We start from the raw sequence: 13,315 nt of genomic DNA, 5'->3' as shown, positions 1-13,315 counted from the left end.
TTCATCTATAACATTTGAAATCAGAGCCCTTAATTTATATTACATTATTTTATAAGTAAATCCATTGAAGATGCTCTGAGATGTGATGTCAATCATTCACTGATATTTGCCTATAATATTCTAGTAGGATTCCATTGATAACCTAGCATTCCATATATATTTTTTAAAGATTCTATTGAGGTGTTGCTGAACTTGTGCTTTGTTTCACAGGAATGTCTGATATTGGTTGAGATGGCTTTCTCTGTGGCCCTTTTACAGCTCTCCCCCTAAGGAGACCTCTGTTATTTCCCCCAAACTTTCAGCCTGGGCCACAGTGGACAAAGACACCTCCCCTGATGAACTCTTGGCATATTTGCGAGCCCAGGCTGATGAAAAGACTCCATGGCTACTCTACTACGTTGATCTTCCTGTCCCCATACCTCTTGTCTCTAATGTCATAGAATGGAAGGTGAAAATAATATTTAATTTCTTCAATATAAAATCTTTATTTTACATATTTTCTTTTGGACAGTTGCACTGATTATTCTGTTGATTTTGATGTGTCCACATACCTATGCAGAAGTGGTTAGAGGCAGACTCCCTGTCTAAGCAGCTACATCAAGGCCTGGACCTTAAGGAGAGCCTGGCTGCACGGGTGAGGGAGGCCATCCAGCGCCTAGAGACTCTGGAGTAGGCCAAGAGAGCCGCCCGGGGCTGGCACTGTCACCACCCACTGTCGCTCCTCCACCTGTCACCCTGAAGACAGCCTGCTGGACACAGGCTGCTGGACCCTAGCAGACAAATTAAATATGAGAGGAAAGTTGGACCATGTTTTGCTTTGACCATTTAGGCAGACCTATTTTATTTTTGAAGTAAATTGACTCTTGTTATACTTCGGGATTTAAAGACTGGTGTTGATGTATGTGAAAGGTGGGATACGACTTTGCAAAAAAGTGACAGTGCCCTTTTCGATTGAACATGTACTCCTTAATAACACGGGGCCTGTGTGGCTTAGTTGGTAGAGCATGGTGCTTGCGTTCGATTCCCATGGGGGACCAGTACAAAAAAATGTATGCACTCGCAACTCGTAAGTTGCTCTGTATAAGAGCATCTGCCCAATGACTAAAATGTGAATCACTTACCTAGCATTACATTACAATAGGGGTTGAGGTTGTGTCATTTCTCTTAAATCTACATTTACCAACTGGTTTCTCATGAGCATACACCGACCTCATCAATTGAGGACACTATCGGATATGGCGTGATCCGAAGTTGGAATGTAGTTTTGGGACCCATCTGTCCATGGCGCTTGCTGTGATGCCATGTTCTGGACACTTCATGAGTGGCCCAGTGTCACCTTTGCTCTGGTTGTGGCCAAACAATCATCAAGATGAATCAAAACCAGGTGACTGACCAATAGGTTTCATAATTTGTATGGGGCTTTATAAGATATTTCTCCATACAGTATCAGTAGTAGATGATACACATCAGCATAATTAATATTGAAGAAAAATGAATATAACTTGCAACAATGATTGAGATAGTACTTTTTATGTCAACCGCTGCCGCCTCTGCTGCAGTGCACTGTGGACATGCAGTAGCTGTTTCACCAAGGCTTCAGTAGGTGATCATGCAGCTGTTGACTGACTGCCCTGTACAGGATTCACCAACCTCGACGATGTTGTTCATGGAGTGTAGCGTGGAGGAAGATTCACGGGCTCCGAAACTGACGAGAGCTCCCTTTCCATGCACGGGCAGATACTTAGATATATCCGATAGGAAACTGCTTTTTCTGTGCATCGGTAGAAAATGGTCATCGTGGGAAATGTGGTATATTTTTGAACACCCAAATAGTTTTTCAGCACCAAAATATATATTCCTTGCCTTAAAAAAAAAAAAATCCAAAGTATTTCCCATTTTACAGTGAGGCTTTTACATCAACTAGCTATGTTTTATGCAGTTTATTGAATGGTTTGGAACATGAAACCTGACCTGTACTATTAGCGATCACAAATCTTTATGTATTATATATTTTATTGACATGTAGGTCTGGTTTCCCGTGCACAGATTAAGGTTAGTCCAGAACTAAAAAGCTTTCTCAATGGCGATTCCATATTAAAACCTTTTTTAGTCCAGGACTAGGTTTAATATGTCTGGGAAACGGCCCGTAATGTTTATTGAAGGCCCCTATGTTTATATACAGTACCAGTTAAAAGTTTGGACACACTTACTCATTTAAGGGTTTTTATTTATTTTTACTATTTTCTACATTGTAGAATAATAGTGAAGACATCACAACTATGAAGTAACACATGGAATCATGTAGGAACCCAAAAAGTGTTAAACAAATCAAAATATATTTTATATTTGAGATTCTTCAAAGTAGCCACCCTTTACCTTGATGACAGTTTTGCACACTCTTGGCATTATTTCAACCAGCTTCACCTGGAATGCTTTTCTACCAGTCTTGAAGGGGTTCCGACATATGCTGAGCACTTGTTGGCTGCTATCCCTTCACTCTGCGGTCCAATTTATCCCAAACCATCTCAGTTGGGTTGAGGTCGGGTGATTGTGGAGGCCAGGTCATCTGTTGCAGCACTCCCATCACTCCTTAGTCAAATAGACTGGAGGTGTGGTGGGCCATTGATGTAGAATCATAATGAAGAGAATGTAGAAAATAGTTAAAAATAAAGAAAAACCCTTAAATGAGTAGGTATGTGCACATGCGCGCAAAAAACTGCATTCAGTCACGTGATAGTGGATATTGTGACGTCAGATGAATGAAGCCGAGATGGCGGCTGCTGGAGGAGAGCCCTCTGCCCAGAGTGGTCCGGATGATTTGTTCAATCATTTCTATACAGAGGTATGATACATTTAGGAAATATATGCTATTTAAGGTGTTGAATAATTCCGACCATTAATGCTCTGGATTTGTAAGAGGCCTTTAAGCACCTGCTGGTTAAAAAGCTCGAGAGGCTAACGTTAGCTAGCTCAGTAGCTGACGCGAGCTAGCTTACGTTTGCTCGCATAACACGGTGTGTGTATATGTGCTAGCTAGCAATTGCTAACACTAACAGCTGTGGTGTTGATTCGCCAGAACAATTCTCAGTGATCCTAATACGCATAAAGTTTGGTAAACTGCTATTTTGTTTTGTATGTGTAGAGAAATTGTGTTTGCTTTTTTAACGTGGTGAATGGTTGTATTTGATCTGTAGTCTTTCAAGTATCAGTTTCGGTATTTCACTTATGGATACGCCCCCAGTGTATTCGTCAGAAGGCTTTATTACAATACTTGCTCTAGCTAGCCAGAAGATCCGACCCGCTTGTTTACAGCTGTACTTGGGTCTTACAGGATTCCTGTGTAGAAGGCACTGCAGAGCCAGGGAAAAATATGTATTGGAAAATGTAGAACGTACTGCCTCTGCAACGCAATGCTGCAAGGCAAATGCAGCATTACATTAGAAATTAATGTTCTTCTGGTGTACCAAAACGCAATGACGCTGTCGGTGTGATTGAGGTGTTAATCTCGGTACGTGGTGTTTTATGCTGGGTTTAGACAAGGTATGCAAAAGCTGTCATACCAGTCTGCATAGTGGGACAAGAAAGACTGAGGGCAAAGCAAGCCAGCGTTGCAAATCAACATCTGGAAGAAAAACAACATTATGGGGGATGGCAAAATATTTTAACTCTGGCGGCAAGTCCCATCTACCATAGTGGCAGATGGCATTTACCGTTGTGCTCGCATTGAAAACAATGACATCCAGTTTGCCGTCTACCTCATACCATGTAAACACAGCATTAATCTACACAGGAAGCCTGTCAGACCCTAGTGCAGCTGTAAGAAAGCAGGTTGGATCTGCTGGCTAGTGCTCTGGAATGAATGTAAACATGCTCAGTTCCATCTATCCAACCTTCCCCAAGCGGACTCATGAGGCCTGCGGTATAATGCTACGCCAGCTGGCCAGTGAGAAGGATCAAGATTATGTAAATGATCATGAGTGAACTTCTGTGACCTTAACTAATATGACATTACTTTGTCCAACAGGTAAAGCAGATAGAGAAAAGAGACTCTGTGCTAACCTCGAAGCAGCAAATAGACAGGCTGCTCAGACCTGGGTCGTCCTACTTCAATTTAAACCCCTTTGAGGTAAGTGGCTAGTTCCTGTCACATGCAACTGTAGTTGATCTATTATTATTGTGACAAGATTGATATGTAGAACTGCATTGAAGGGTCCTTAGTACAACACCAGCCACTTCATCAAGAGGTTCAGGCCTCTTGGCATAATGGCTTAGGTGTTGTGCTGACCGACGCATCGTTGCAGTATTCAACCCGTTTGATATACTTGCTGAATGTGCTGGAATGGTGTCAAAGTTAAATGGCGTTAACGTTGTGTGACCATTGTCTGGGCAATATGGTAAAGTGCAAGAGTGTGTTTCTCAAAGGGAAAGGCGTGGTGTAACATTCTTTGTCCAACACCAGCGACTTTGTCAAGAGGTTTGGATCGCTTGATGTAAATTGGTATTTTACTGACAGCCTCATCTGTGTTGCTTAGGCTATGCAGTGTCAACTTTGCTTCTAGTGAAATGCCTAATTTCAATTGCAGGTGTTACAAATCGATCCAGAGGCAACAGATGAGGAGTTGAAGAAGAGATTCAGAGCGGTAGGTATGCTACATCTCTGACAGAAGGTACCGGAGTATCCCATCTTGGACCAACAGATTCCTTGACAGCTTCCAGGCCATACCACTGTTGAACAGCCTACCCTAGGTGTCCACCTGCACCCTATTAAGAGACTATTTGCTTGGACTCTTTACACCCATTCCATACATGCACTCTGACACTCACTACCATCACTGCTGCTTTTATTTATTTGTACTGGTTGATTTACATACTGTCTATTTCATAGTTTAGATTGCCCATCTTAACTGTAAACCTTAGTGGTGAAACAACCACGTCCGTTTGCGATAGATATTGCAAAAACATTGCTTTTTCCCCTCGTGCGTGCAATTTTTTTATTTTACCTTTATTTAACTAGGCAAGTCAGTTAAGAACAAATTCTTATTTTCAATGACGGCCTAGGAACAGTGGGTTAACTGCCTGGGGCAGAACAACAGATTTGTACCTTGTTAGCTCGGGATGTCCGAAGTAAAGACTGACCGATATGGGAGTTTTGGGTCCGATATCGTTTTTAGGGAGGCAAAGGTCACAGATTATCGATATAGCTGCCGATTATAGTTTTTTTAGAGGTGGATGGCAGTGGATAAGAATCCAAAAGTGTTTGTCCTGAAACACACAAATGAATTAACCTTTGTCTCAAAGTAAATGTAATGATATTGGTCACATACGTGTTTAGCAGATGTTATTGCGGGTGTAGCGAAATGCTTGTTTCTAGCTCCGACAGTGCAGTAATATCTACTCTTTCCATTTCAGTTGTCCATCTTGGTCCATCCAGACAAGAACCAGGATGATCCAGACAGAGCACAACTAGCCTTTGAAGGTAGAAATATGATTGCAGGCACAATATGTCTACATCAGTTAGCCTAATACATTCAAAGAGTTCTTATCAACCCCCAATACCACTGTATTTCTAGCTGTGGACAAGGCATACAAAAACCTGCTGGAACCAGAACAGAAGAAGAGGGCAGTTGATGTAATCCAAGCAGGAAGGGAATATGTTGAGCATAATGTAAGTAACTGACCGCTGGTCCCTCTGTTCATACGTCTCATTTGGGAGCTTCCCAAATGGCACCCTATTCCCTTTATATTGTACTACTTTTGACCACTGCCAGCACTATAAAGGGAATAGGGTGCAATTTGGGACGTATATTTACTGTACAACTGTATTAATAGTGATGCTACTATTACAGTTGAAGTTCATGTATTGCAGTAAAAATGTTGTGCTGTGGCATCTTTTATTGCAACAGATGAAAGAGAAGAAGAAACAGCTGAAGAAGGATGGGAAGCCTCAATTCGTGGAGGAGGATGACCCAGAAATGGTATTGACAAGTGGTAAAATTGAACTTGTAACAGATGTAAGGCTGTTTTGATATTGGGCTTATTGTTATTTTACTAAGGAAACCACTTTTCTCTCAGTTCAGACAGGCGGTGTACAAGCAGACTATGAAGTTGTTTGCAGAGCTTGAAATCAAGAGGAAGGAGAGGGAAGCCAAGGACATGCATGAACGGTAACAGTGCCATTTCAATTAACTGAATATTGTACATGAAGCGTTTGGAGGTACAGTGGAGGGGGAAGTATTTAGTCAGCCACCAATTGTGCAAGTTCTCCCACTTAAAAAGATGAGAGGCCTGTAATTTTCATCATAGGTACACTTCAACTATGACAGACGATGAGAAAAATAATTCCAGAAAATCACATTGTAGGATTTTAAATGTATTTATTTGCAAATTATGGTGGAAAATAAGTATTTGGTCACCTACAAACAAGCAAGATTTCTGGCTCTCACAGACCTGTAACTTCTTCTTTAAGAGGCTCCTCTGTCCTCCACTCGTTACCTGTATTAATGGCACCTGTTTGAACTTGTTATTAGTATAAAAGACACCTGTCCACAACCTCAAACAGTCACACTCCAAACTCCTAGTGAATGACCTGCAGAGAGTTGGGACCAAAGTAACAAAGCCTACCATCAGTAACACACTGCGCCGCCAGGGACTCAAATCCTGCAGTGCCAGACGTGTCCCCCTAAGCCAGTACATGTCCAGGCCCGTCTGAAGTTTGCTAGAGAGCATTTGAATGATCCAGAAGAAGATTGGGACAATGTCATATGGTCAGATGAAACCAAAATAGAACTTTTTGGTAAAAACTCAACTCGTCGTGTTTGGAGGACAAAGAATGCTGAGTTGCATCCAAAGAACACCATACCTACTGTGAAGCATGGGGGGTGGAAACATCATGCTTTGGGGCTGTTTTTCTGCTAAGGGACCAGGACGACTGATCCGTGTAAAGGAAAGAATGAATGGGGCCATGTATCGTGAGATTTTGAGTGAAAACCTCCTTCCATCAGCAAGGGCATTGACGATGAAACGTGGCTGGGTCTTTCAGCATGACAATGATTCCAAACACACCGCCCTGGCAACGAAGGAGTGGCTTCGTAAGAAGCATTAAGGTCCTGGAGTTGCCTAGCCAGTCTCCAGATCTCAACCCCATAGGACATCTTTGGAGGGAGTTGAAAGTCTGCATTGCCCAGCAAACATCACTGCTCTAGAGATCTGCATAGAGGAATGGGCCAAAATACCAGCAACAGTGTGTGAAAACCTTGTGAAGACTTACAGAAAATGTTTGACCTTTGTCATTGCCAACAAAAGGTATATAACAAAGTATTGAGAAACTTTTGTTATTGACCAAATACTTATTTTCCACCATGATTTTCTGGATTTTCTTTTATCATTTTGTCTGTTGAAGTGTACCTATGATAAATTACAGGCATCTCATCTTAAGTGGGAGAACTTGCACAATTGGTGGCTGACTAAATACTTTTTTTTGCCCCACTGTATATCGTTGGTGAAATACAGAACACATCAGCACAGAACGCTCAGTGTAATTGCTTAATACATGAATTATAGGAATACATGGCCCTCATGTCTTTGGTCTTCTTTTGGTGGCCATAAGGAGGGAATACCATTCAATGTTTCGTGTCATTTTTCTCCTCAGGAAAAGGGCAAGAGAGGAAGAGATTGAGACGGCAGAGAAAGCTAAGCGAGAGAGGGAATGGCAGAAGAACTTTGAGGTATGTTGAAAAAAGGTTGTAATTACATTTGAGTGAAAATGACATTAAGCAGTAAACGATTAACATCTCACAAAAGAAGCTGGGATGAGGAGGGACGGAGTACCTGTGGCGCAGCGGTCTAAGGCACTGCATCAGACCCTGGTTTGATCACGGGCTGTATCATAACCGGCCGTGATCGGGAGTCCCATAGGGCGGCGCACAATTGACCTAGCGTCGTCCGGGTTAGGGGAGGTTTTGGCTGGGGTAGGCCATCATTGTAAAATAAGAATTTGTTCTTAACTGACTTGCCTAGTTAAGAAAAGTAGCTGCTGGCTCTTCAGTTGTTTAAACTGAGATTCAGGGATATGGCGTTACCACCACCAGCAGCAGGGTAAAGTCAGTTGTTGTAGAAGTCGGCCCGATATTGCTGTTTTCTTCATGCATCGCTGACTATACCTTACATTTTTTGTCACAAGGAAACAAGGGATGGCCGAGTGGATAGTTGGAGGAGTTTCCAGGCAGGCAAAGGCAAAGCTAAAAAAGAGAAGAAACCCCGGTCGTTCTTGAAGCCTCCTAAAGTCAAGATGGAGCAGAGAGAGTGATGTCTGTTGAGGTGTGATGGTTAAGGATACTACCCAACACACACTCCACATCATGTTTAAAAGCATTGGCCGAAGAGTTTCCACCATTGTAAAAATCCATGCGAGGAAGTCTGGAAGTGCACACTTCGGAAGAAGGGTGGAGAATCGAGACTTGACCCATTATTCTTACTCTTGACAGTGCATCCACCGTCCTGAGAAATGTACTTTTGTGCTTGTTTTTTAATGTATATAATTGTGACGTGCAACCTCCATGAGAGCATCACTGACTGGCCTCAATTAAAGTAGGAAAGATGACAGGAAATCTTCCATTTCTGTAACCACCTTAGTTTGCCTGTATTTTTTTATATACCTTTAAATAAAAGCTTGTTTGTAACAACGCAGTCTAGGTTCAGGTAAGAACAATTACATCCTCAGGTAACGACTGCCTGGTATGTGTTCGGAAATAGGTACAGGATCCTATAACATATGAAGGAATTCTTCTCTTACTGTGAAACAAGGGGTCCAGCCGCTCTTGGAGGACAATGGAAGTAGATTTCAGAAATACTTCTTTATTATTTCTGAGAGTGCACAAATATTCTCCCTTCAGTTTACTCCTCTATTCATGCACTTTGGTTGGCGAGCGAGGTAGCGACAACGTCCCGCAAGTATCCCTCTTGCTTTGCCTTCATCAGAATGTCGATTCCACTACACAGAGAAGGCATCCTATTCCATATGTAGAGCACTACTTTTGACCAGAACCATATGGATCCTGGGCAATAGACAAACTAAATAGGGTGTCATTTGGGACAGCCAGAAAGTCCACTACTATTCCTATATTGGAATTAGTTACCCCAATTTACCATTGCTCGTGACCCTCAAGCCATCATCTTTGTCATAAGAACAGTATTCTTCCGTAGCATTGTGCATCCATTCTGTTTTCATATCAAGTGTTTAATTGCAGCAGTGTTGCACTCAATCTACAGTACCACAGAAAGCCAGGGCCTAGTCTGTCAGTTTAACTCTAATTGTTACACTATGTCCAATATATTCTTAAATTGGAAATGTATAACTTGATCACTCAGATTACCTAAGAGATTTGCCAGTTTATGCTCATGCAACATTAAAGACAATCAATTCCATTTGGCAGACAGACAAATTGACACAAAGTACATTTTCTTAAAGTGCGTAAGTTGTAAATCAGTTCAATGACAAACCTATCGAGGATGTTCTAGTCTAAAGCAGAACATTAACAATGGTTGGGCTCCCGAGTGGCACAGCATCTGTGCAAGAGGCGTCACTACAGTCCCTGGTTCTAATCCAGGCTGTATCACATCCGGCCATAATTGGGAGCCCCATAGAGCGGCGCAAATTGGTCCGGGGTAGGCCACCATTGTAAATAAGAATTTTTCTTAACTGACTTGCCTAGTTAAAAAGGTTAAATAAAAACAAGTGCGCGAATGACAATACAGACAGAACAGACTACCAGCACTAAATGACAGTGATCTCCACGGCTACAGGGGCAAAGAAAAGATCAAGCAATTGAAATGCATCTTCACATTCACTTACCCACTGGCGTAACAGTTTCTCTGAGCCCCCACAAGGTCGGAGTTCTTTTTGGGGGGTTACTGTCAAAATTATTAAAATAAAAAGTAGACCTCGATAACAGGCGCATGCCAATGCACTTACCCCTTCATCTTTAAACAAACTTAAAAGGTAGACTCAGCAAAAATGACATTGCCACGAGCAGCAGATATTGAGATGAGGGAGATGCAAGATGAGCTCGCACAGCTTTGCTTCATGCCATTAGAGTGTGGTAGGTACTGGACCAAAACATCAGAGTTGAGCTTCGCGCTTAGTTGTTGCGGGAATTGACCCACTATGCTGTTTACTTTCTGCATCTGTCATACCGCTGAGTCTACCTTTACAACTTTGGCTTCATTATCATTTCTCATCACAAGTGTTGTTTTTCCTAGAGTTCAGTGTCTTCAACTTCTCACAAGGGTAACCTCATTCCCAGTCATTTTTTGTTACCACATAAATATAGGTCAACATAGAGCCTGCTGGTGGACCAGATTAAAGTGCTAGATATGTAGCTTCGGCCCGGCTTTCACGCACATGAACAAAGCCAAGAAGTAGAGGCCAGGAGATACAAGTTGTCTTTTGTCTCACATTACTTTACACTGGTCCCCGCTAGAGGCCATAGAGCTCTGGGCGCCTCCTGTCCCATTCAGACTGAGCCCCTTGAAGGCACCAACAACTAATCATTCTTCGCAGCTTTCTGGTTGCTCTTGGCATTGGTCTTACTCTACATGGGGATAAAAAAAAAGGTTAAATGATCCGTCTCTTGTAAGTTTTAATACTAAAATCCTGGCCAATGGTAGCCATGTAAGCACTTTGTAAAGAAGATACATTCTAATCGAACTGACACTCATGTCTCTTGTGATTCCCAAGTTTCATCCACAAACTCCTTTAGTCCATCAAAATGAAATGGGTATATGTGTCCACTGAACGAGTGCCTTACATCTGTCATTATGACCAGTCACACGTGACGTTAGGACACAGAATTACCTTAGGGAGGAAGTGCTGGCTCCTGACGGACCTCTACAATCTTTCTGTTTCCTACAGTAACACAATACAGAAACATTAGAGATGCTTCAGTGGCATTGTGAGAGTCTCCCAAGCAGATACGCAGTGCATTCGGAAAGTATTCAGACCCCTTGACTTTTCCCACGTTGTTACGTTAGTCTTATTCTAAAATGTATTACGTTCCCCCTGATCAATATACACAAAATAAAGCAAAAACAGGTTTTTAGAATACTTATGTAAATGTGATATTTACGTTCACACACCATTTACTCAGCACTTTGTTGAAGCACCTTTGGGCAGCTATTACAGCATCGAGTCTTCTTGGGTATGACGCTACAAGCTTGGCACACCTGTATTTGGGGAGTTTCTCCCATTCCTCTCAAGCTCTGCCAGGTTGGATGGGGAGCATCGCTGCACAGCTATTTTCAGCTCTCTCCAGAGATGTTCGATCGGGTTCAAGTCTGGGCTCTGGCTGGGCCATACAAGGACATTCAAAGACACTCCTGCATTGTCTTGGCTGTGTGCTTAGGGTTGTTGTCCTGTTGGAAGTTGAACCTTCGCCCAATTCTGAGGTCCTAAGAGCTTTGGAACAGGTTTTCAACAAGGACCTCTGTACTTTGCTCCGTTCATGTTTCCCTCGATCCTGACTAGTCTCCCAGTCCCTGAAAAACATCCCCACAGCATGATGATGCATGCTTCACCGTAGCAATGGTGCCAGGTTTCCTCCAGACGTGACACTTGGCATTTAGCCAGAGTTCAATCTTGGTTTCATCAGACCAGAGAACCTTGTTTCTCATGGTCTGAGTCCTTTAGATGCCTTTTGGCAGGCTGTTATGTGCCTTGTACTGAGGAGTGGCTTCCGTTTGGCCACTCTACCATAAAGGCCTGATTGGTGGAGTGCTGCAGAGATGGTTGTCCTTCTGGAAGTTTCTCCCATCTCCACAGAGGAGCTCTTGTCAGAGTGACCATCAGGTTCCTGGTCACCTACCTGACCAAGACCCTTCTCCCGATCGCTCAGTTTGGACGAGCGGCCAGCTCTTCTTCAATTTAACAATGACGGAGGCTACTGTGTTCTTGGGGACCTTCAATGCTGCAGAAATGTTTTGGTACCCTTCCACAGATGTGTGCCTTGGAGCTCTACAGACAATTCCTTAGACCTCGGATTGGTTTTTGCTCAGACATGCAGTGTCAAATGTGGGACCTTATATAGACAGATGTGTGCTTTTCCAAATCATGTTCAATCAATTGAATTTGTAGAAATATCAAGGATGATCAATGGAAACAGGATGCACCCGAGCTCAATTTCAAATCTCATAGCAAAAGGTATGTTTTTTTTATACATTTGCAGTAATACATTATGAGCTATTGTGTGTAATTGATGAGGGAAAAAATGTATTCAATCCATTTTAGAATAAGGCTGTGACGTAACAAAATGCGGATAAAAGTAAAGGGGTCTGAATACTTTCCAAATGCACTGTACTTAAATGCTGATACTTATCTAAATAAGCTCTAAGGGAGTTTCCCAGACAAGATTTAGCTTAGGCCTGGACTAAAAAGCCTGTTCAATTAATAATCTCCATTGAAAGTGCTTTCTAGTCTAGGATTAGGCATAATTTCTGTCTGGGAAACTGGCCTTTAATTATTTGATATCAACTAAAAACAATGGCCAACCACCTCGACCTTTCTCTTTGAATGTCAGGCTGGTATGCTCTGAGCCAAGAGTCTAGTACAGCTCTCTGCAAGAGACAGTCTTCCTTCTGACTGCTGTGCCTCCGGACTACAACTACACTCTTCCGTTGAGCCCATGCTCACCACTATGCTCTTCCATCGGTCCCCCATGCACTTTTTCGTGTGTATTTTGTTGTCTGGTTTTGTCCCTGTCCCTGACACAATTGCTGAACTGCTTGATGGGATCACCCAGGGACTTAAAATCCTTCTCTAGTTGTGTGTCTGCGCTGCAGTAGAGTTTTAGTATCTCTCACTCAGAGCTGGAGGAACTCAACTAATGGCCTGTTTTTTCAAACCTGTCAACGGCAAAGATACAAATAATTAGGTTGGGAAGATGTTTTCTGCACAATGGTAGTACAAAGGAGGGAAACTACACAACTTAATACATGCACTGTCTCTGATTGCAAGTTGATCTGAACGGTCTTAGAAAAGTGGCATTATCATGACAATGTAAACTACATTATTTACAATACAGCCAACCATACTAATAATAAAGACATAACAAAAATCAATGCAAGGCCATTTCAAGTGTGACCCACATTATCATTTTTTGGCACATACCTGTAAATAGTCGATTTGTTGTAACCAAAGAAGTCAGGTAATCCACATTCCTCAGTGGCAAAACAGTATTGCTTTGAGGTACTCCGGTTGATGGACTTCTGCGCATTTGTCCGGTAAAGTGCCTTGTCTCCTCTTATTGGGATTTCAGACAACCCT

General features: G+C 42.4%; 1 protein-coding gene across 1 annotated transcript; it reads left to right on the top strand.

Annotated features, from left to right (window-relative positions):
- The first annotated feature begins 2,740 nt into the window (after positions 1-2,740).
- LOC139373320 (dnaJ homolog subfamily C member 8-like) lies at positions 2,741-9,933 on the top strand. The gene is made up of 9 exons (XM_071113712.1): positions 2,741-2,842; positions 4,025-4,126; positions 4,584-4,640; positions 5,410-5,476; positions 5,571-5,665; positions 5,904-5,975; positions 6,073-6,164; positions 7,649-7,724; positions 8,180-9,933. The coding sequence occupies exons 1-9, from the start codon at positions 2,756-2,758 to the stop codon at positions 8,303-8,305; spliced, it is 774 nt and encodes a 257-aa protein (XP_070969813.1). The 5' UTR covers positions 2,741-2,755; the 3' UTR covers positions 8,306-9,933.
- The last annotated feature ends 3,382 nt before the right edge of the window (positions 9,934-13,315 follow it).

Source organism: Oncorhynchus clarkii, chromosome 18 (genome assembly GCF_045791955.1).
Source record: "Oncorhynchus clarkii lewisi isolate Uvic-CL-2024 chromosome 18, UVic_Ocla_1.0, whole genome shotgun sequence".
Taxonomy (NCBI): Eukaryota; Metazoa; Chordata; class Actinopteri; order Salmoniformes; family Salmonidae; genus Oncorhynchus; species Oncorhynchus clarkii.
The sequence above is the reverse complement of the archived record's forward strand: the minus strand, read 5'-3'. Positions and strand labels throughout refer to the sequence as shown.